The sequence below is a fragment of the Etheostoma spectabile genome, chromosome 13 (assembly GCF_008692095.1).
Source record: "Etheostoma spectabile isolate EspeVRDwgs_2016 chromosome 13, UIUC_Espe_1.0, whole genome shotgun sequence".
Taxonomy (NCBI): domain Eukaryota; kingdom Metazoa; phylum Chordata; class Actinopteri; order Perciformes; family Percidae; genus Etheostoma; species Etheostoma spectabile.
Genome location: NC_045745.1, coordinates 4445012 through 4469657, shown reverse-complemented (window position 1 = coordinate 4469657; position 24646 = coordinate 4445012). Strand labels below are relative to the sequence as shown.

The window sequence follows — 24646 nt, the reverse complement described above, 5'->3', positions numbered from 1 at the left end:
ACAAGAAGAAAGAATGCTGCAACTTTGAGGACTGTACTGTTAAATGCCTCCTGACATATTCAAACACCTGAAGCACATTTTCAGTAATATTCTCCTATTTTTCCGTGTGGTTTGCAAAAATGGGAACTGCAGCGTCCATTTAGATGAGAGAAACTAAGTGTATGTACGGTGTGCACATGCTACATTTTGGCCAGTTTGTGACCCTAAAATAGCATCTGAATAACACGCCACTGACTTTAGACTATAGTTTTTCCTGGTCTGTGGCAGAATTCTTTTCTGAATTTGTCCCATTTTTATTTATTATGGATTAATCAAAGGAAACTATGTCAACATCTGTTTCTTCTTCTCACATCAGTTGTATTGTTGCAAAATGGGATTGTGTAATGGGATTCAGCAGACAAACTGACCAAGACATATATAGTAACAGATTAATACTTTGCGCCTGTGTATCGATACAGTATTGCCACGGAACATATCGCGACACAATATTGTATTGATTTTTTCCCCCACCCCTACAAGATAGGACCCTTTAAATTTAAAGAGACATTTTTAAATGGTTTTATAGTTTGGCATTTATGATGCCTTTATGACTCAGGATCTACAAGTCAGTGTGTTGAAGTGTCTTTGTAGCTGAAATAAAGAAACATATAAAAACCTATTCTTTCATTATATTTAGAGTTGTGGATGGTCGATGATAAATTCTGATTTGACCACTTAGGTACTTGATCACTGTTTCAATATGTGCTTCTGTTTTGATCTGTGTTGCAGGTGCACAAGCAGCCAAGAAGTCTGGTATCCCAGCTCCTAGAGAAATCTCTTCTACCATTACAAGAGACCGCATCTCACTGAGGGACCAGCTTAGGAGCTCTACTACTAAGAGGATGGTTTCTAGTGCCAGCACTTCCAGCCTCTCCACTCTAGCAAAGCAGACACGTAGCGTAACCAAGTCCCGCGGAGATGCAGAGGGCCAGGAAAAGGGGGTTCTGGAGTGCCAGGTTAAAGAGCTGCTGGCTGAGGCCAAAGCCAAAGACTTAGAGATCAGCAATCTCAGGATGGAGTTGCAGCGCTGCAAAGGTAAAGCCTCCACTGCTTCCTCTTTACCATCACCCAACACTGTCTCATGGCAAGAGCCGGCTGCAGATGGAGAGCAGGGACAGGTGGCAGAGGCCCTTGTGCTGGTCGGGGAGCTGAGGGAGAAGAACGGCAAGTTTCAGAGAGAGCTGGCAGCTCTTAGGGAAGAGAACCAGGCACTGAAGGAAAAGCTGCTTTGCTTGGAGGCCTCTCCTCTCTCCAGTTCAAACACAAGCAGCCCCTCCAAGCCTTTGGTGAATGGTCTGACGCAACAGGACAGTGTCCCTTCTACTGCTAGACCTCTCAAAACCTCTGTCTCTTCCAGTTCTGACGTCACCAAGGACTCGCCATCACCGGACTCCTCAGAGTTTGAGAAGATCCCATCGCGTTCGGAATCCGAGAGCAGTGGCGTCAGCGGGGAAGCCGTAGTGGTGGGGACAAGAGGGCGGGATGTGTCAGTGCAGAGCCTGACTGAACAGATTCACAAGATGGAAGAGAGCCACCACAGCACAGCCGAAGAGCTGCAGGCAACTCTGCAGGAGCTGGCCGACCAGCAGCAAGTCGTGCAGGAGCTGACAGCTGAGAACGAGCGTCTGGCCGAGGAGAAGCGTCTCCTGCAGACATCGCTTCAGCAGCAGAGAGAGCGCCTGGAGGTGCAGGCCCAGAAGAACGAGGCGCTCTCTGGGCGACTTCACGAGCAAGCCCAGGCTCAAGCCCAGAGGGAGGAGGAGCTGAGCAGCCAAGGGCCTCGGCTGGCCGAGCTGGAGCAGAGGTACGCCGAGCTGGTTGAGAGCTCGCGCTTCGAACGAGAAAAGCTGGTGGACATCCAGCAGCAGCTGACAGGTAGGGCTGTAACCAAACATCCATCTGGATCCATATATCAATTCAGTGATCCACGATCCAATATTATCAATGCACAGTGAAAATACTGATACGTATCTTCTGAAAGATGCCCCTTTATTTTAGATTCCCACTTCATATGTATTCTTTTTATTCAAAAGAATAATTTGTTTTTAGTTAAAAGGTCTGAGAGAGTTCAGTAATTAAATTGTTAAATCATATTTTAGTTGCTTTTTTGAGTTGCTATAAAGGTAACTGTGTTAAATTGGCGTTAATGATATTGTCTCATATCAAACACAGGCCTCTGAATTGAATCAAATCAAAATTGTATTTTGACAGACTTTAAGATATCAGCAAATATCATCGTCCAAAGAATCAATATAATATCGTATTTTGATAAAACATGTGGTTAACACCTCTACTGACAGGCAGCCTGCGGGCATTGGAGGAGGAGCACCAGGAGGCCCAGGGCCAGGCGCGCTCTCTTAGGGAGGAGATGGACAGGCTGCAGGCCCAGCTGGACAGAGAACTGCAGGCCGGAGGTCAGGCAGCACAGGCCGCAGAGGAGCAGAGGGCAACAGCAGACTCTCTGCGACTGGAAAACAGTCGGCTGAAAGCGCAGGTGGACATTGAGAGGCAAAAGGTGGGTGAGCTGAAGGCCATGCAGAGTGCCAGTGACAGCACTGAGATGCAGAACCTGCTGAAAACAGCCCACTCTGAGAAAGACAGGCTGGAGGTGGAGCTGACAGAGCTGAGGCAGGAGGTGCTACAGGCCCAAGCCGAGACTGAGCATGTGCGGTCCACAATGTCCAAGGTAGGAGGGGTGTAATTTCTTGGGATTTATAGTATACATGATCTATTGCACCTAACATACAGTATGTCTACACTCTAAAGGGTATTCTAAATGTTAAGAAATGTTTAAGAAATACTCACATATGGGAATTCTTTCAGAACATGCCAAAAGGAATTAGTATATATCACAGAATATAACAACTTGTTTGTTTGGATATAATATTTGGAGTTAAATGTTGTTGTCAAAGATTCAGATGAATTTATTTTAAGGTCCTATATAAAAAGTAAAAGTGAAAAAAGTGAGATTTTCATCTCTTTTTTTTATGAAGCAGGTGCTATATAAATACCGGGAAAGAATAAAACGCTCAATCCACAGAGAAATGCACGCAGCCCGCATTCAGGACCTGTGCCTTTAAACAAGCTGTCAGGACATCTGTACAGTTTTGACAGCTGTACTATATATAGGTAGAAAGTGCTGCTACAGTGCCGTTACAGTCATTCTACAGTGCAGAGATGCCGAGAGCACAGATGTGGTCAGCATGGAAAATCTAATCAATCAGAGCAGACTGGGCTTTTTTCTGGAGAGGGGATTCACGAGATAGATTTCAGACAGAGGGTGAATACAGCTATATTCAGACAGATTGTATGAGAAAAATAAGTTTTTTTAACATTACAGCATGTAAACAAGTTGTAGTAAAAACCCAAAATACAAGTATGAACCTGAAAATGAGCATGACATCTCCTCTTTGAAACTGGACAACCCTCTGTTCAAGAGAATGAGTTAGAGAATGTCTCTGCTCAGTTCAAACCTTTTCCAGGATTTGAATTGAATGTGACTCAATCTCTCCATCCACATTTGCTGTAAAATATGAAAAAGTAAAGCAAGAAGTTCACTCATTCAGAAACAGTCAATAGATTTTTGTTTGTACTCACAATGTGGTCATTTCTCGAATAGCTGTATCATCAGTCTAGCAAGTGCTAATGATTAAAAAATGGGTTAAAATGGGCGATCGTAACATTTTTAATCACTTTTGGCTCAGTCTCAATTTATTGAGTGTGAACATAAGGACACACTTTTCCACAATGGTTCAAACATGACCATTAAACAGGCTTTACAGCTAGTATTGGTCCTTCTCTTCACCACCAAAGCACATGAACTCATGTTTACTCAAATAGTTTTCATATGATTCTCAGTCGTCACTTTGGTTTTCCCCTTCAATACCACAAACACCAGAGAGGCTGAGGCTTGTGTGGGTTTGTGGTCCTGTTGGTGGTTATTGACTCCAAATTGAGGCGTGTCACCATCAGCTTAGTGGTGTCGTCAGTGTTGGACTGTGACTGCGGTGCCAACAGTAGGGTGGTCCACTGCGTGACCCTCTGAGTCACGCTCCTGTTCTCTGCCACATGGGTGTGAGGGGGAGGCTGCTCTATAACTTCAGTTGCCAGCATCCTAATATATCAGAGCCACATGGTGTCAGTGGGAGAGGGTCCTGCAGAACTACATCATTTTCTTATTTCAGCATACTTTGCTCACAGAGATCTCTTTTACAGTGGAATTTCTCTGAACGACAGCAATTATCGTGGTACACTGACATCAGCTTTAGTGTAATTCAATAGTTGGACCAATGAACACATTGATGCAGTCAGATCTAATCCAGACTGAACTCTAATTTCCATGAGTCACTGTCACCTTGCATGTTAGTATTTACATTGTGCAGGGTTTTCCCTGTCATTATAAGGCTGGGCAGCCCTTACGCCAAATTAATGTAAAATCAACCGGGAGCATCAAAACTAACTAAATTACTTTTCTCAGAACTAATGGTTATAGTTGGTCTCTGGTGGATCTATTTAGCAAGTTTTGTATTAAAAATTCTCGATTGTTTTATTTATTTATTTATTTATTATCTGCTTTATCTTTTCCGATGTTTTAGACACAGATAATATAATAACAATGCTCCAAAATTATGTCAAATTGCATTGTAATGTAACATTTTCTCAAGGGAGGACCCTTAAACCCCCAGACAAATATGTGCACCTAAGTTTCCACAAACCAAGGGAAAACACTGCGGTGTGGCCAAACAGTAATTGTCAGACATGGTTAAGCTCTTGTGTAAACACTGTGTGGACTCCAGCATAACGGCTGTAACCATTTATTACCTCTACAACCCGGTTAGATGTTTACATTTACTCTTAGTTCTGTGTGACTTCTGTTGTATCATAGTTGATAACTAGATGTGACAGCTAGAATGGAAAAATCTATTGTCTTACTCTAAGAACCAATATTGCAATGTGTACTAATGTGCAGTAGTCACATTGGGAAGGAAGCAATGTACTAAGGCTAATTAAACTCACAATGGTGACTTTTACTCTTTACTGCTCGCTAGTAAATAGTTTGTTTTCATCAGATCAAACCGTGAAAACCATAACATAATTTAACCCGATTTAATTACATTTTGGTCAGTGGTTTTTTTCACACACACAATGATTGTCTTCTTCACCCAGCCCTCATGGACATGCAAAAATCTTGTTTTGATACAGCTTTATTTTGTGGAGGGCATCTTTCATCTAATCTTTTGAAAGCTAGAGATGAAGAAAAGCACCATCACAGTCAGATGAAACACTGCTCCACAAGAATGTCTGGAAGATATCATAAATTATCCTTTACTGAGCCAAAGGTGAATTAAGTGCTTCCATCTATTAAGCACACTGGCAGCCAACAATTACTTTCATATAAAACACTGCCTCTTTGTTTAACCAATTTGTGTACTGAGCCCATTATACTCTCCCAAATTCACACACATACACAGGTGGAGGCCAAATGCCAGCAGGTTCAGGAGCGGGCCGAGAGGAGGGAGCAGGAGCTCAGCAGCCGGGTGACTTCCCTGGAGGAGGCTGGGAGCCACGCTGAGAACCAGGTCAAAGAACTGAAAGAGACCATCTTTGAACTGGAGGACCAGGTGGAGCAGCAGAGGGCCGTCAACTGCCACACCAACCAAGCCGTCCTGGACATGGAGAGTATGTCCTTTTCACAGTTCTATGTGGACTATTTTAACCTACAGTCATATAAGGAAGTACCATCCAAGTGGTATATCTAAGATTTAGTCTGTCCTCCATTATATGAATGAGGTGGACAAAATATTGGAAACATCTCTTAAATGACCATAAAGTTGAAACCATACCTTTTCAAACGATTCCAACAAAAGCTGAATATTATAATCGTCATGAAGGTAGGATTTATTCCAGGGCTGCTGTATTAGACGGCTGCTTTTTCCCATCCACGCTTTAAACTGAGCAGTTAAGTTGTGAATGCTGTGTTTAATCGGTACGATTCTGCCTGAGTCTGCAGAACGTTAGACCGCCCCTCTTTCTTTTATAACCTTGTACTTGTCATTGCAGATCTTGTCAAAAAGCTGGAGGAGCAGAAAATTGAAGCAGACCGACAACTGAAAGTCTTGGGTAGACAGATGAAGGTAAGAAAGCTTCAATATGCACACCCATAAAGCTCCTTTATAACATCTGTAGTGCCATGATTTGTTTTACTCTAAAAGAAAATCTGAAGGGAGAGCAGTTAGGACATCACAGGCTGAAGTCACTGTAATGTCAGGAGATGATGTACTGGGCTTGTCTAATGTTAGACCTTTGAGTCTTCTATCCACATGTATTATTCCAGTAGCATCCAAGTGGGCTGTTCAGACAGGCAGCTTTTTTGGTATTCTTACATGAAAAAAAAACTCTGTTTTGTTTTTTCTTAAAAACAGGCACTATTAAGTGCACCAGATACCACTTTCCTGGATTTCACAGACACCTCCTTCATGTTCATTTTGTACAGTGCTCCCTCAGTAATCTTCAGATCCTCCTCTCCTTTCTGTCATTTATCGGCCTGACTGTTGATTGATGGACACCCAAGTCTAGAGCCTGAAAAAAACATTTGAAATTGTAAATTTCATTTAAAAGACATGGTACTGATCTTTGCCCTTACAACAATAAGGGTTGGTGTATGTTACTGTATGTTACAAGGAAGAGCACTGTTTACAAAAACGTTGATTGTGATAAGAATATTGACACTGTCATTGTCCTAGAAGTAAATAGTTTCCAACCTAAACTATAAATGCCAGTGTCTTCATTAAGTGATTGAATGAGAATAGTTAAATTGGATCATTTGTTTATGAGATTTAATTGAATCTGTTGTTGTAATTAATTTTAGGACTTATTAATGCCAACATTCATTTAACAGTTCCTGTCATTACAAATTTTCCTGAATGTTTGTATACTTGCATCTACCAGTACAGTATATATCCATGTGTCTTTAGGATGAAAAAGAAGAGTGGCGTCGGTTCCAGGCAGACCTCCAGACAGCAGTGGTGGTGGCCAACGACATCAAGGTGGAGGCTCAGCAGGAGCTGCGTACACTCAGGAGGCAGCTGCAGGAGGAGCAAGATCGCAGTGCAAAGCTTTCCTCAGACCTTGAAGCCCTACAGGGTGTCAGGTACTATCTCCATCATACTCCTTTTTTCAAAGGCTTCCCCTCCACCAATCCCCCCTCAGCTCCCCTTGTTTAGCATTGGGCTGCAGCTCTTTTCTCTGTGAACACAATGTAGACATCAGATACCTGCCAGAGTCATGCCATATCCCCATCCACTGTTTCATAAATGTGATACAAACAGTATATAATTCTTACTCTCAAGAATCTCTTGCTTAAGAGGTTTTCAAATTTTCTATCTGTTGTCAAAACAGTATCAAATGTCAACCAGGATGTATTTAGAGTAGACATGAATTAGTTTTATATTTTACAAGATTAAATCCTTTGAGTTTCTGTTTAGGTTTCTGGGATTTGGCAGACTCTGTTGGTAAATTAGCAGTCTCCCGCAGTATTTCCCTCTGTGTATTCTACTCCTTTAAGCTGCTGCCCTCTCTGTCTCCCTCTTCCACACTGAGCATTGCCCTGTAGTAACACTCAAACCTCAAACTCCACAATAAACTACAATATATGTATTAGAGGAAATTATTATTACACATGAAGGCAGACGTGGTGGCAGATCTGCTCTACGCAGAGAAGCTGATTTGATCCAAGGGTGTTATGTAATGTATGTATCATGCCATTTAGGAACCATGTAGTGTTGCACTGTGGACGTGCAGTAATGTGATTGGTGTACTTATAGAGAGCGTTGCATTGGTTTGTGCATGGGTGTACTTTGTTTATATATATAAGTGTTTTTGAGCGTGCAAATGCCATGGTGTTTTTGACAGTGTTGCCCCCTTTCATTATGCCAGGTCAATTACTTGTGCTACTGTATAGCGATCTGTTTATCTGTGTGTCCAGTCATGGTATAATCCTTTAAGCAAGCACATTATCTCTGATTAATTCTACTTCGTACTATATCACCTCACAAAGCTCATGAGAGCAGTTTTAGTTTATGAGAAATAGTACTATTTGCTTTAAAAGCAAATATGTCAAAATTTCGCAGTCCTTGTGAATGTAGTACATTACACAACTGGTTTTAGACCATGGCTAAATCAGCAAACTTTCCCCCGAGATTAGCTGTTGCGCTGCGTCCGCTTCCCACCTCCAGCAGCTCCCTGTGACGACCCTGTCAAAGATGTCCTTCTGACAAGCCTCCTTATGTAAAGCCCAGGTGAGTTCCCTGCCCTGTCAGCCCTCTCTGCCAGCCTGCCTCCCCCTTCCCTGTGTGCTGCTCCTGCTGTCCAGTGACTTTCCTATCTGTGTTTGGCTTGGTGTTGCTGCTTCAGCCTGTCTGACTCTGTCTGTCTTACTGTGTGCTGGCTGACTGCGCCCCCTTCAGGACGTTTTTGGTGTGCTTTGCCTGGTTCTTTAAACCTACCGTTCAACTAGATGTATCTGATGCCACCTGCTGTTCTTTGAATGAATAACCCTCCTACTTTTTTTGGTGAAATAGCAGGATGGTCTGCTAGGCATGACTGAATTTAAACTCATGCTATGCATCATGTGCTTCAGATACATTTGCATAGCGTCTTCATCACCGGGTGATTTAGTCATACTAGACATTATGAGTGACCTTATTAATCCTATGAGGTATGCATGGAACAGCATTTTAAAAAGTCCAGAAGTGCCCAGAGGTCTGCTTTTCATAATAACAATGTTAAGAAGAAATGTAAGATCTTATATTTTGCTGCAAATGTACATGTATAAATACATTGTACAATTATATACATACAATACAGTTCATCTTTTTTCTTCTTTTTCTTTTCAGAATAAGCAGCGGAGCCACTTTTGATACCAAGACGGCAGTAGAAGGACACTAGAGAAGTGCCCCCCACCACGTGAAGACAGTGTTATTCTCGTCTTATTACCTTTCTGTGTCATTCAAAATATATTGTGGTAAACGAGTCTTATCTAAGCCACAGTGACCAATGTAGATGCAGTACACAAAGAGTCTCGTGACAAAAATACTGGCTTCTATTCCCCTACATGTCCATTGGAACCTTTTAAATAACAATTATGTATTGTTTTTTCTCAATGAATGTATTCTTTGTTTGTCAATTTTTTGACCTGTGTCAAAGAAATTACCTACGTTCGAAAAAACTCCTTTTCATACTGTGTGAAGCTGATTTGTGCCTTTTTTTTTTTTTTGAAAGTTGAGCTGGTACAGTAGACGGTAACAACCGTTTGCAAGAAGCGTCATTAAAAAAGCAGGATGAAGTAGGAAAACAGTTAAGGTTCACGGCATTCTGCCAGAACAAAGTCAGACGAGAGAGCAATGCAGCGTAAGGGAGTCCAGTTGAAGAAGTTGACTCATGGTTTTTGTGCTGTTGCTTTTCTTCTTCTGTATCAGTCAAATTACTTTTACTTCGTCTTCTGTCGGCTTACTTGACAACTTGACATTTATGATCCGTTTAAAAAAAAAAAACTTTTGTCTTTGGTCCTGTAGTGGAACTGAATGCAGTGTCATATTGAGCCATTAGATGGCACTTTAGAACACACAATTACTATACATGATGACATCAATGTGGACATTGTGGTATCATATGCTCTGTTACTGTTTGTATATGTATTTGTGATGACTGCTTTGCTCCTTTTTGCTCTACAGAGATGTTTTTTTCCTGCCAGATGAAATAACCAGGATGATTTTGATGTCAGCTCTGCTGGCAGATCCAGATCCACTGCCAAAATTAGATTTTTTTAAGACTAAACACAAACAGCTGTACCTCAGAGTCATTTGCAACTCTCCTCAAACTTACCAAAAGGCCAACGGTCCATTTTAACACAAAGACTAAGAAGACTGTGCTTCATGAAATGGTTATGTTCTCCTTAAAGCAACACTGTCAGATACGTAGAACTCAGTTTCCACTTTTCAGCAACATTACTGACAAGTTAAAATAGAATCAAACACATTTTTTATCTGAACCTCAAAGGTCACTCAAGTGATACTTCTTCCTCATTGATCATTCTCGAATCACTAACATATTTAGAGTTTTATTCAGCATCCTTTTAATGTATCCTCAAATGTTGTGATGTCACTCATTTTGAAAGATAAGCGTCACTTCTCACATGGATTTATTACATCTTTGAGCCAAAACCCTCACACTATATTCTGTGTCATTGTAGCATAATAACGGCATTTGCAGGATCTCAGGTTCGACTTAAAATACAGTTTTTAATAAGGAATATTCGATTTGTGCATTTTTATTAAAAAGCCATATTGTTCTACCAGATCCTGGTACTTAAAATGTAAACATTTGGATATGCTCAAAAATACCATCTAGAAAAAAATGAGATGGTAACTTTGTAATAGGACATTCTCTGTCTTTAGTAAAGCCATTTAATGAATGAAACAGTGAATGTACTGTTATTTATTCTGCCATGAAAGACTTGGAAGGTTTTATGCCTGTGAAAGAATACATAAAGGTGTATTGTATATCTGTTTGACTGTTGCTTATTAGGCAAATGAATAAATGAAATTACACCAGTCCAACTGGGATTGTGTTTCTCTTTCAATCTACGCTCTTTGGATTTGAGTTGATTGCAATGTTTAAGACACGAATCCCTTTCTTGTCTTTCATCCCTGATAAAGGTGTTCAAATCCCTGACTCTATCCTGGGATCTAAAGGTCATCAGGGGACAAAGTGTTGTGTGTTTTGATGTGTGGGCTTCTCAGATTTTGTCTTCCAAATTTAAATCTAGCTATCTGCAGCTGATCAAAGGTTATTTAATCTTCTTAAGTTCAAACTTCAAACTATGTTCACATGATCTTGTCAATACACTGAGCGAACACCCTAATTTAAGATTATCTAAAATGTATTTGTACTAATCAGCTGGTAATCTCACAAGATAAACACTATAGTGAGAGGCTTTGTGTCTAATCTGTAGTTTGCAAATGTCTCCTCAAATACTCCTCTCCCCAGGTGTATCTATTGCATGTGCTTCTACACAGCAACCCTGTTCCCTTTGTGTGTTAGGTGCCAAGGTGAGGAGGTGAGGCTGTCCGACTCCGAAAACAACCGTCACTGGTGCGGCATCTCCATGATCCCGACCACACCCACCGACGCCAGCGGAGATGCCAACTCAGAGTCCGGGGCTACTGTCAAATCCCTCATTAAGTCCTTTGATACTGTTGGACAGAGTGAGCGTACACACACACACACACTCACAGGGTATCCCAACACAGCAGTGTAACCATAGAGGAGAACAGCTGGTGAGAGCTGCTGTGTGGATTTTTGTCATTTCTCTGCAGCGAAAACATGTTCAGTTGTGTGGGACTGTGTGGCCTGGGCTGACCTCCATGACAGTTTCAACAGAACGTTATAGGCTTCATAAAAGTAGACTTTATGGGAGAATAGTTGTATTGGATTGCATTAGGCTGTATAGGTGTACCTACTAAAGTGGATACTGAGTGAATAATCAAAGGACTCTGATCTGGGTACTTTTTTTATTCTGATGCTTGATACTACACACGTATTTCAGGATAAAAAGTGTATTTGAGGCCTAACAATTGTTCGCCAAACATTTGTATTTCATTCTTTTTTTGCTCTTTTATTTATCTCGAGCCGTACTGAAGACATGTGAGTCATTTTCTATTTGCCGTTGTCAGGTCTCTTTTGTTGCAATAATCAGTGACTATATAATCTAATCTTTTTAGATGGACCGGGCCACACAGTTCAAATGCATTCCTCCCCGAGAAGCCCGCTGAGTGGGATCCCTGTACGCACTGCACCTGCTGCTGCTGTCTCCCCCATCCAGGTATACATCAATATATAGTTTTTCTTTTTAAAATGTAAAAGAAATCTCCGATATAAAAACAAAACAATTCCTTTAAGCGATTCATTGTTTTAGATATGATATGATAAGATATCTGTTCTGTTTATGTTCTTTTTAGAGACACACACACATAAAACCCCTATCAAAGACATTGGAAAAAAGGATCAACCGTGGAGAATTCTCTCATCACCATGGTATGTAGCAGAGATTATGGTTTTCAATATTTCATTTAGCAGTCATACTCAAATGAACGATGTGCCTCGCACACTGCTTTTAGGTCAGTTGAGGGCCAGCCAAAGCACCACTGAGTCAGTGCCTTTAGAAAAGAATTTGGCTGAAATGTCTACACAGAGAGTTAAACAATAAGATGAATAAAGATATTCAATCATCCAACTTTTTGTTGTGTTTGCAGGACCTTTTACGGTTTTATGCGTAAAAAGCAAATATGGAAATGTGGTGATGAGCTCTTAAAAGTATTTATTTTCATAATTCTTTCAAATCATCACATACAGTATCATACACTGTACACAACAAAATAAAAAGAAGGTATATATATTAAATAATTAACACAATACAGTTAAAGTTAATCATACAAAGAAGAAAAAAGCAAGCAAGAGAAAGAGAAAAGGTTTGTGACAAAGGAACAGTGGGGGTTATGTTACAGTAGATGTTCCATTGTTACTTGAAATCCGATCTGTGTGGGCTAATAAAATCCATCCATCCTATCTAATATTTATCAAATATGCCCGTCTTCAGTCTTACAGCAAATGTTATCTTTTCCATGACAACAATTTCCTGCATCACATTGAACCAGTCTCAGAAATGATGTTGAATGTAAATTTCATTAAAACAGCAGGTGAAGTGTTTGCATCACTCCCCTGATCTTATGTCACTGCCTGCCTTTTCTAACAGCATGGACTTGTTCAATTAAGACAGAGACCCATAGTCAGGGTTGTTTTGAGTATGTTGAAGACAAGTATCTTAAATACTAGGCTGAACACTAAAGGGGATGGGGGTATTCCCTGTCAGGACCTGTGGACCATACAGTGAGATTTCTTTGTTGATTATCCATATTCATGTTGGGGCCCTGCATCACCCTGTCGAGGTTGTATTTGCTTATAATAATGACGTAATGCATTGTAGAATGTGCTTTATAAAGTATGTTGTGATCCCACTGTTTATTTTTTTAAAGTTTTTTTTAGGGCTTTTCCCTTTATTTGATAGTGACAGTGGATAGACTGGAGGGGGGGCGGTAGAGGAGATTACACACAGCAAAGGTTCCTCTGTTTCTGACTCCCTCTTCCCGTTCTCTTTCCTGCATCCTTCACTCCGGCAGATGAGTTGTCCGGCTGCGGGGAAGACCTGAAACCCAACAGCCTAATGAGGAAGAGCCCTTCGCTAGAGTCTGTAATCAAACCCCCCGCCTCCCTCAACAGCCGCCCGGCATCCTTCAGCTACAACCGAGGCAACAGCAAGCTTAGGTGGGCTTACCCAAATGATTTTGTCTGATTCCCTGTGACATCATTCCACGGGTTTAGCTTGCATTGGAACAGGTGAAATAAACAACCTTGCTTACTTTGAAAACAGCAAGACATTTGTTTCCTTTAGTTTAAGAATAGTAAACATCAGTTTGTATAATAACTTCTCTATTATGCAACATGATGGTCTGGATGTCTATGACACATATGCAAGCATGCGCTGACCAACCCAACCCAACCATTTGTGCAGTGGAAAAAGGACTTACATTAAAAGCAGTTTCAGTTCTGCATTTTTGTGAACTTAAAGTTCACCCTTAAGAACCTTAATTTGGTGTCACTGTAACTGTTACTTAGCAGCTGCGTAGGCCTTAAAAGTAGCAACATACTTTACTGCCTTTCAGTTTCTAAATATTTAAGTTCCAGCTGAGAGACTTTGGAGTTGTACAATTTGTATTGCCAACAGTGTTGACGTAGATGGCTTTAACACAGTAAATCAGTGTCCGTTTATCAGGAATGTAAGTGATACAGATGTTAAGCAAACAGGCTTTCATCTTCTGATCTCTGGCATTATAGGCTGTCATTTCTCCGTACACTCAAAAATCAGCACTTGCAGAATTCCATTCAGGTTGCACTTGAGGTAGATGACTCAGTGTTTGAGTTCACATGTACATTTCTATCTACACTGGACAACAAACTCAGCTTCAACCAACATATGTACTGTTGACATTATTAAACACTACTGTCAATGATATGAAAACTGTCCATCCTTACCTCTTCTTCCTCTGGTAACATGACATTATTGAGCTATCTGCTCTTCTCCATCTGTATTTACAGTTACATCAGTGTCTAAATGCTCTTTCATACTTACATATTATTAATGTAAATACGTGTCACTGTAATGCAGACGTCCACGCAGGCCTTCCGTCGCAAACGGGAGATCAGCAGCAGTACATTACTGTATTTGGTATGGTTACAGTGTGATATAGCTGCTCTTACTGCTGATGATGCACGCACAGACTCTCTGCCCCCTGCGATATTTGTTTGGAGACAGTCTTTCTGCTTCTGGCCGTGCAGGGCCTCAAACAGAGAACTAATGAATTTAACAGCAGAGCTGCTGTGACGTGTGAAATGTTTACAATGCTCAGAGCAACGACCGTCTCTCATGGTCTTCCCATGGCCTCGGCTCCAGCGCAAACCCCAGGGAGCGGACCCTCTGTTGTACCACGTTGTAATTTTTATGTCTTATAATCAGTATACTATATGTGGGATATAGAATGGAAACAATTAGGGAGGGATGCCAATAAAAAGCCTGTGCTAAGCTTAAAACACTTAAAACTAAAAATAAGAGTCTGAGCTAAATAGTTGGCTTCACTCCAAAGTAATTATGAGCCTGCTCTGGACTCTAACACAAATACACTGACCCGCATATCACAAGACCAATCAAAAGAGTTCCCCTTTGCTGACGGAAATCTATTTTTTCATTTGGAAATTAGATTAGATAGATAGATAGATAGATAGATAGATAGATAGATAGATAGATAGATAGATATTGATCCCAATAAAATGGGAAATTACAGTGTTACAGCAGCAAAATCCGTCACACAGCACGGAATGTAAACATAAATAAAATACTAGGATACAATATATTTACATACCATATACATGAAATAATAATAATAGGAATAAAATACAAGAACAAATATTTGATTATGTACAAGTTGGGAATACAGAAATGTGCAACTGCTTAAATAGTATGACAAATACAGATAGATGGAATTAACTATGTAGGAAAGAATTGGCTACCACTTAATAAAAATGGTACATGAATTGTCAAGAATTCATGCATGATTTCCTGTATGATTTCATGCACAAATAAAATTATGAATTACAAAACATAACTTCATCAGTACTTCATCATGTTTGTGTCCCTTTAAGTAAAGTGCTTACCTGGTCCATCTTTAACATTGATTAATAAGATGATTAATGGTGGCATAAAATGTAATTTATTAAACATTAAAGGAGTGGGTTGGCAAAATGATATTGAGACCACTACATTTACACAAAATTCAATTTACTGCAGATGCATTTTTATAGTTGCTTTATTCATAACAACATAAACATTAATGCCTGAGAACAATGCTCTCCCAAGTAGTATATTTATGAGTTTTACTTTTTACTTACTTCTAAGTGTCTGAACACCAGAAATCTCTTTTTGACGGTTGTTTTTATTTGGCTGGTCACAAAGATGATTGCTGCATATGCCAACATTAATCATATTTTATTTATCAATGTTAAAGAAGGAACAGGTCAGCACTTTATTAAAAGGTCCACAAACATGATGAAGTAATGAAGAAGTAATGTTTAGTTCATCATGATTACAAGTTTGTTTAGCCTGTCACTTTAACTACAGAAATACCTGTGAAGAAGACATCACTAATACATCAGAAATCATAATTATTCAAATACCTTAATTGATGCATTAATTTAACGTATTGTAAGTCATGCATGAGATACTATTAAGTCTTAGTCATAATAGACAGTTCATGAAGTATTACATGAATTAATTCATGCTTTTTCATGCATGAAGACATTAGTACTTTTACTTAAATCAAGGATCTGAATACTTCATCCACCACTGACATGCTTACTGAAAAATGCTTACTTAATTGAACACATTCTTATACTATGAGACATACAGAACTTGCATAATTATTGTATTTATAAAGCTTACTTCCTGTTTCATTGTAGTTTGTGCGGGTTGAAGATAATAACCGTTGTGGATGGCAATTAAACCATCTCATCATACTCCAAATTACATGCTATTACCATCTCTCTCTCTCTCTCTCTCTCTCTCTCTCTCTCTCTCTCTCTCTATCTGTCTCTCTGTGATTGCGGTTCATGTTTCCCTGGTGACAGTGTGGAAAGAACGGACCCCTTGGCTGCACTGGCGCGGGAGTATGGAGGATCTAAGAGAAACGCTCTACTGAAGTGGTGCCAGAAGAAAACACAAGGCTATCCGGTAGGGATCACAGGCCAGAGAGCTCTCTCCAATACAAGGCGGGCTCCATTCCCTTTCACACCCTGCTTTCCCCTACTCCCTCCCTTTATATTGCCTCAATGCAGCATTGGTCTGCCCATGCCCTCGGGTTCTGTAGTTATTTCATTTTTTTTCAACCATCACTGATGTGTTGGACTGGACTGACACGTTACTGTGTATGCAGACACACCACTCACCCACCTGTCATCTCACTGGTGATGTAAAGTCACTGCGGCACGGTGGTAATGGAAACAATGATGCGAAGCACTCAGTGTTACAGACACACTGGATTTATACATGTGTGTATTTATATAGCCGCCCTGCTCGTTTTTATGCATGCCCATTTGTTTATGCATTGTTATTGTGTTGTGTCCCCACCTGTGTTTCCTGTGTCCATGGAGCCAAGTGCTGGCAATCACTGGCTTAGCTGCTCCCCTAATACCCAGTTTAAGGAGCCCATTAAGAACTGTGGGATTACAGATTGGTAATCATCTATGTTTGTGTGCCCGCATGCCAACTAGCTAATGCTAAAACTCTCTCCACCAGTCAGACTGGTCCCAACCTGCACACTGTAGTTTAGGAGGAAGAGGAGTCATTTCAGCCCTCTCAGCCTTCTGACAGAAGTTAATCTCAGTTATGAACATAAATGACTCTGCTTCTCTCAAGTCTAACATGTACATGTACCTCTGGCTTGACCAAGGATGAAAAAGGCACAATTGATGACAACTGCTAAAAATAGACCAAGGTTTCTCACAGACGAATGGTCTGAATACTTGGATAAGTTGTCAGATCAATAGTTCCTATTTCTCAAGCACAATGCTGCTCGGTGAACTTTGAGTCAACCTCACTTCCTCTGAGGTTAGGCGTGTGTTGGTAAAACATGCACACACAGCAGATCCTCTGTGATGGAAATACCCGACCAGATGAGATAAAACTGCTGCTGACCAACACACAGTTTGCTAATCTGCATGATAAGATTCTGGATCTGTGTACAGACTCCCATGACTCACCTTGTTTCGATCCACACTTTGTTTTGGCATGGATCTTTGAGCAGCAGGAGCTTAGCGACACTGGCATGTAATGGAAGGTTATTGGATTAGTACCCATTTCCACCACCCGCCGGGTGCATATGAAGAATGTTTTCCTTAACTCAAAGTGCTACAGAGAAAACTGAGACAGTTGCTAACAATAATCTTAATTAGATGAATATACACTGTAACAGAAGTAGTAAATTAAATTGGATTACAAAGTCAAGCGCGTCTGATGTTTCAGACATTGTCCTACATCCCTCTCTGCTGGGTAAGAGCACCAGCATAAAGTCCCTGGTGGAAGAAGTACTCAGATCCCTTACTTAGTGGTAGTAAAAGTAGTAATACTATAGTTTTACTATTATCAAGTTATAGTCCTGCATTTGGAATTTTACTAACTTATTACTTTACTTATTAAAGTACAAAACTACGATATGAAAAATGCTTCAAATGTAAAAGTGTACATTGTTCACAATCAGCCCTTTAGATAGATAGATAATACTTTATTCATCCCACAGTCCTTACAGCAGCAGCAGTTTCCTACAGTAAAAAGCAAAAAAAAAAAAAAAAGTAAACACACAAACAGGCAAACAACAAACAATGAGCAAAAGGTACTGAATGAAATAAAGTGGCATTAAATGAAAGGTATTGTAAAGTTGCCATAGTACGAAAACAAATATTGCAGTGTAAGTAAGTATAATTATAAAAATAATACATAATAAATGTAATAATTTAGCAAAAGTAAGTAACCATAATATAAATGATAACCATAAATAATCAAAACAAATACAATAAATACGATATGTTATTAAATTTTAAAGAAAAGCTGGAGCCAGAGGAGATGCTAAATCAGTCAAATGATTAATGGATTAACTGAATGGTTGACAATGATTTTCTACTGATCGATTAATCAATGTTCTTATTGACTGATAGTATTGCAGCTGTTAAGGTGGAGCTTATTTTAACTACTTGACCTGTTGGGTATAGTTTACTCTACAAACCTGCATCATGTGTTTCAGTTCAGATCTGTAGAAGTGGGCTTGTGTGAGATAGTTATCCACGGTCAGTATATTAGCTACAGTAGATGGTGGGCAGCACGCCCCCATTTTGGAGAAGCAGGCAGGAGTCCTGCTGTGGACGTTGGATTTTAGCCACCTAAAAATGGACCTCATAAAACATCAACCTCAGTTTATGTGTATTCTCACATCTTTAGGCCTTTACGACAGGGGAACTAGAGCCGTTATATCTATGATCTCTTTAAAGGCACCAGACTCCTTTTAAAAAACTGTAATTTTAAATTGCAGAACATGGGACCACCACTGCCTCTACCGGTTAGTTTGTGTGTTAGTTTGTTAGTTCCTGCGACCTGAAACCCCTAATGGAGCCTCATTCCCATTTAAGTATGGAACCTATGATCCCTTCCCACAAAGGGCTTAGCAACACAGTCTGCTTATTTGCAAGTATCAGGAATGCAGTAAGACGATTTGGCTAGTAGGAGAGTTTCAGTCTGTTGCATAATTAGTCCCTTTCCCAGAGTAACTGCTCTTAACTCGAGCTTTGTGTTTGTGCATTTTCTCCATATGTGCCATGTGCTGACCTTAGTTGGATTCATTTATAACCTATTAGGCAGTTAACATTAAAATTGTTTATTTTTAGAATGATTATGTAACACACTGAATATACTGTACAAAATGTGAGAGACTGAAATATTCATATGTTGAAGCATCTGAGATGTAGATTGAGCAAAAGGCCATGAAATAGATCCAGAATGATTTCCCAAAAGTCTGTACATTTGGTGTTTAAGTTCAGTTTCTCAGCAGCGATGAGTACTGGAGCGGCTGTTGTTTACCTCTTGGGAGTTTAGCTTGTTCTGGTAAATTCCACTACCTTCCACAGGGATTGGGATTCTCTAGAATACTTAATGATTTATTGTATGTCTACATGTGTGATTGTGTTTGTGCATCAGTTAGAGCCCAGTTGAGTGCTCTTTACCAGAACATATATGACCACAGGCCCACGGTTGAGTGTCATGGCGAGCTAAGGGAGAGAAGAGGACGGGTTGCACTTTTATGTCCGTTGAGAGGTCAAGCCCTCACAATGTTATGAGGCTTACATGGAAACCACTAATTACAGGCCTAATGCACAGAGACCGACTGATCTGTCACACAGTTTGGAGCTCCAAGACAGAGACTACGACAATTACCCGAAATACAACCATATCCAGGTTGCCTGCTTTGTCTTTTGTTCCCTGTCATTCTTGTGTTCTGCTCTGATAAAGGTTAGTGAGGTTAGGTTTTGTCAATTCATCCACATGCATTTTGCAGTCACTCTCTTCTCTGCTGTGGACTAAGGTCAAAAAGGTAATAATTCAACACTAATTGGCTCTTTAGTACAGAGTCGCCTCGTTGTAATTTATGCTTGGCCTTTTCAGCCTACATAATTAATGGTCACTTTGAAGAGGCAGCTTTGACCATCGCGGTTTGCTTTCCCAACAAGCTGTTACATCATGCTCATCTGCCAGCGCGGAGCCAGAGAAGCTGCTGTGAGAGAGGGACAAGGCCCATCAGCCCTGTGCCAGTTGTCATTACAGTTCTATTGTTGGCAGACCTCTTGGTCAAACAGCAGCCTAATTAAAATGAAACTGAAAACGGGAGCTTTTGTAAGCATGCCGGGAGGTTATTTGATATTCAGGTGCCAATAGCTGCCGAGGGCACAGTAAATCTATAGCTGGACACAAAGCCTGATGTCACACTTGGCCCATTTAGTGTGATCAATAAAGGGATGAGTAATTGGAATCATCACTAAGACAAGATTACATTTGGAGTACAGTGTAGTTTTTAAAGCATATAGTATAAAGGAAAAATAACACAATGAAAGCGGTAACCGTGGCCTACGTGCTTAAAATCATGCATCCAATCGAGAGTATGTACGTATGTATCTACGTATGTATCTACGTATTGACGTGTATGTGCGTCCATGTGTGTGTGTGTGTGTGTGTGTTTGTGTGTTGGTGTGAACATAGTCTGCCATATGGATCTTGTCTCTGGACAGACTGTGACAGGTAACACGGTTAGAGAGAGGAAAGGGATAACATGGCAAATGCATATAAACGCACATTCAAGAGCAGGATGGTCGTGCTATCACCATGGAGAAAAGCCCTTGAACCCCCGAGGGTGAATGTGGTGTGTTTACCCACCAGCTGCCTCCATACCCCAGTAACGCAGGCGTCCTTAGAGCAGTTGAATACCTGACTTGTGTTCTGTCAGCAGAGGATGAGATGCAAGCCAACACCGGCTCCGACACCTCAAATGTCAGATTCTGGGAAGATCACAGATCGATCAGTGAAGACCTTAAGCTCGCTCTGATCGACTCTGCCCTGTGGGAGAGACTGAACGCTCCTCTCACGGGAAATTGGTATTCACGCTTTTGTACAACTTCGGTTACAGTGGTTTTCAAGGCAAATTGCACGATCTGACTCAAATGGGCACTTTGCTGAATGGCCACACTCTGCCTGTAACTGGATGTGTTGAAACTTCTATGTGTGTGTAACTTTTTTCTGACTCTTCGTCTTTACATTGGGGTTGGACAGCAGTCGGATTACCAGGCATTCTGATCCCAAAGTAAGTTAGACCCCTTTCATATCCAATTTTGAAGTTTTAAATGGCAAAATCTCCTATCAGCACGTTTGACACCTTAGTTAGAAAAATCTCCACACGTTTGTCATCTTGCACTTAGAAACAAAATGTCTCCTTGTTATGGTTTAGGTTTCACAAAAGTGGCCATTTTTGGCGTTCAATGAAAAAAAAAAAATCTTTCCTGAATGTCTCGGCTGTTGGAAAAAGCCTCCAACTGTATATTTATCAGCTTCTTTCATGTCTTAATTTAGGACAGCTCCAGACACTTTTTAAACGTTTTTTTTTTTCTCAATTAACCATTGAAGCCAAACAAAAATAAACAAGCTGTTTGTTCAAGATGGGAACAATGAGCAAAGACTCTGAACATTAGGGTCAGCTGGGCCTGACAGAGCACAGTGCATCCGGCCACGTCTGGGAAACTCACACACTCACACACACACGCACACAAAGCCATTAAAGGGACAGAAACGGACCCCCAGGCAAGTGTGGAATGGAGGTCAGACATTGAGGAGGGCAAGAGTATCTTGCTTTTTTTTTTACGATTGACAAAACAGTTAATTTTATGCTCAAAATCACACATTCTTAACTAAACTCCAACACTAATTTTCAAAATGCAATAATACACTAGCACAATACACTATGTCTACCAAAACACTGCAAACATGTCTCAAAATCACATAATTCTTCCAAAACACACACATGTTCTCTCCCAACAGGAACACTTAGTCAGTCATAGCCCAATGTCATAAAACACTAACATCAGGTGGAATTACAAAATCTGCATTATTTTATATGTGTCAGGTCTGCCTGTATACAATAGACAATATTGATTGTATTTATCATAGATTGATTTTTAAACTGCAGTTTCGCTGGAAGCCTCTCTACATTTATCTTTAGTTGGGTTTAGTAACTGCTGCGTTTTGTTTCTTTTGTTGCAGAAATTCAATACAAAAAATTGCATTATTTTATATGTGTCAGGTCTGCCTGTATACAGCAGACAATAGTCATTGTATTGATCAAAGACTGTGTTATACACTGCAGTTTCTCTTTAAGCTTCTCTACATTTATCTTTAGTTGGGTTTAGTAAATGCTGCGTTTTGTTTCTTTTGTTGCAGAAATTCAATACAAAGAATGTAATGACCCATCTCAGAGCAGCTTTATACAGTAGAAGGTACGGTTTATGAAATAAAGGAGACAGAGACAGAATTGACCTGGTACTCCTCTTCCTCTCCCTGAAGTCATTTTTTTTAATTTTCTGTGTTCATCTACATTGTTCAGATAGGTCTTCTTTTACTGTATGTACTACCATATGATCATGGGATTGAAAGAACCTCAACAGCTGAGTGTGCTTCCTAGATGGGAATCAGCTGGGACTGATCTATTTGCAAAACTTCAATCAGCTGTTTCTCAGTACAAAATGCATGTATACAATGCAGGGGATATATTTGTGTTTTAATGTACAATGTGAACAGCTGTTCACTTGGACTGAAGCCTATAAGTTAGGTTTAGAACATGATGTTATCTGTGCTGACATACAGTGTGAAAGCGTTTGCAAATTTGTCCGTAAAAATCCATTGTTATGGTCTTGGTTGAGCTTGTGTGTAAAAGATGTTCATGCATTTTAAATTAGTGTTAACTGTATGCATGTTGTGTTAAAGTAACAAGAAATGTGTTCAATGTATAGCCTACACAGACAAGCGTGGTGCTGTGTTAAGAGTTTAGGAAAATTGTTAAAGGTCCAATGATATGGTGCTCTTTGGATGCTTTTATATAGACTTTAGTGGTCCCTAATACTGTATCTGAAGTCTCTTTTATATAGAACCTTAGTGGTCCCCAAATACTGTATCTGAATCTCTTTTATATAGACCTTAGTGGTCCCAAATACTGTATCTGAAGTCTCTTTTATATAGACCTTAGTGATCCCCTATACTGTATCTGAAGTCTCTTTATATAGACCTTAGTGGTCCCCAAATACTGTACTGAAGTCTCTTTTATATGGACCTTAGTGGTCCCTAATACTGTATCTGAAGTCTCTTTTATTAGACCTTAGTGGTCCCTAATACTGTATCTGAAGTCTCTTTTATATAGACCTTAGTGTCCCCTAATACGGTATCTGAAGTCTCTTTTATATAGACCTTAGTGGTCCCTATACTGTATCTGAAGCTCCTTTTATATAGACCTTAGTGGTCCCTAATACTGTATATGAAGTCTCTTTTATATAGACCTTATGGTCCCCTATACTGTATCTGAAGTCTCTTTTATATAGACCTTAGTTGTCCCTAATACTGTATCTGAAGTCTCTTTTATATAGACCTATTGTGGTCCCCTAATACTGTATCTGAAGTCTCTTTTATATGACCTAGTGGTCCCTAATACTGTATCTGAAGTCTCTTTTTATAGACCTTAGTAGTCCCTATATTGTATCTGAAGTCTCTTTATATAGACCTTAGGTCCACTAATTTGTATCTGAAGTCTCTTTTATGTATACCTTAGTGGTCCCTAATACTGTATCTGAAGTCTCTTTTATATAGACCTTGTGGTCCCTAATACTGTATCTGAGTCTCTTTTATATAGACCTAGGTGGTCCACTAATACTGTCTGAAGTCTCTTTATATAGACCTAAGTGGTCCCTAATACTGTATCTGAAGTCTCTTTTATATAGACCTTAGTGTGTCCCTAATACTGTATCTGAAGTCTCTTTTATAGAGACATTAGTGGTCCCCTAATACTGTATCTGAAGTCTCTTTCCCAAATTTCAGCCTTGGTGCAGAACTACAGCCACTTGATCCAGTCCCACAATGAGCTTTCCTTAGTATGTGCAATTTCTGAGTCTGTAGCTTTTAAGGAGGAGAGAGGGGGGGCAAGGTGGAGGCCCTTATGAGGTCAGTAGCTTTCATTTTCTCAAAAGCAGAGCAGGATACCCTGGGCTCGGTTGATACCTTTCTATCCACTGGGGGGCCATAGGCAGGCTGGTGGAACGCATATTAATGTTAAAATACCTCATAAAGTGACATTTTCATGCCATGGGACCTTTAAAAGTATTGAAAGAATTGTCATAGCAATCGTAAAAAAACTGTAATTTATGGCCTGTATCTTTTTTTAATTCTTAAAATCATCAATAATCATAATTGTTAAACAATATCTGGGTCATATTTGAATAAAAACATACTTAAGGGCTTCTAGAAGTCTGAGCTTCAATGAGACAAAAAACCCATTGAGTAACCCTTGACATTTGGTAAGTGGTTGTGCTAAGTGGTTATGTCTAATCTCTTAAATACTTTGAATGAGATGAGAAGATGGATATCCAGTACAGAGAAAAGGCCCAGGGTGTTTTTAGCCTCACTCAGTTAAAGAATTAGAAAGGATTACATCTCTTTTATATAATCTTAATATTAATACCAGTAATTTCTAATGTTATTATAACATACAGTAGGTGAGCATTTGCAGAAAAATGCAAATCTACCATGAAGAATAAGTACAGTTGACCTGTGTGCTCTTGTGCCCTCTTTGACCCGTGCCCCCCCCCCCCC

The 24646-nt window shown here is 40.0% G+C and overlaps 1 protein-coding gene and 1 long non-coding RNA gene across 8 annotated transcripts in view; one reads left to right on the top strand and one right to left on the bottom strand.

The window, feature by feature from the left end:
* Window positions 1–24646, top strand: part of specc1 (sperm antigen with calponin homology and coiled-coil domains 1) — an 80148-nt gene that overhangs the window by 39330 nt on the left and 16172 nt on the right. For 5 of the 7 annotated variants that reach the window (XM_032533446.1, XM_032533449.1, XM_032533448.1 and 2 more), the window contains 10 exons: window positions 769–1914; window positions 2340–2725; window positions 5511–5718; window positions 6100–6173; window positions 7014–7189; window positions 11140–11303; window positions 11820–11920; window positions 12057–12132; window positions 13275–13419; window positions 16333–16435. In XM_032533446.1, coding sequence (XP_032389337.1) covers window positions 769–1914; window positions 2340–2725; window positions 5511–5718; window positions 6100–6173; window positions 7014–7189; window positions 11140–11303; window positions 11820–11920; window positions 12057–12132; window positions 13275–13419; window positions 16333–16435 — 2579 coding nt within the window. Of the gene's footprint in view, window positions 1–768; window positions 1915–2339; window positions 2726–5510; window positions 5719–6099; window positions 6174–7013; window positions 7190–8242; window positions 8337–8933; window positions 10656–11139; window positions 11304–11819; window positions 11921–12056; window positions 12133–13274; window positions 13420–16332; window positions 16436–24646 lie in introns of those variants that run through there. The other 2 variants (XM_032533451.1, XM_032533453.1) reach the window with 2 other exon arrangements.
* Window positions 6–9193, bottom strand: LOC116700348 (uncharacterized). The gene is made up of 3 exons (XR_004334629.1): window positions 9178–9193; window positions 1382–1387; window positions 6–94 (listed from the first exon to the last, which is right to left on the bottom strand). It is a non-coding gene; the product is annotated as an uncharacterized LOC116700348 (long non-coding RNA).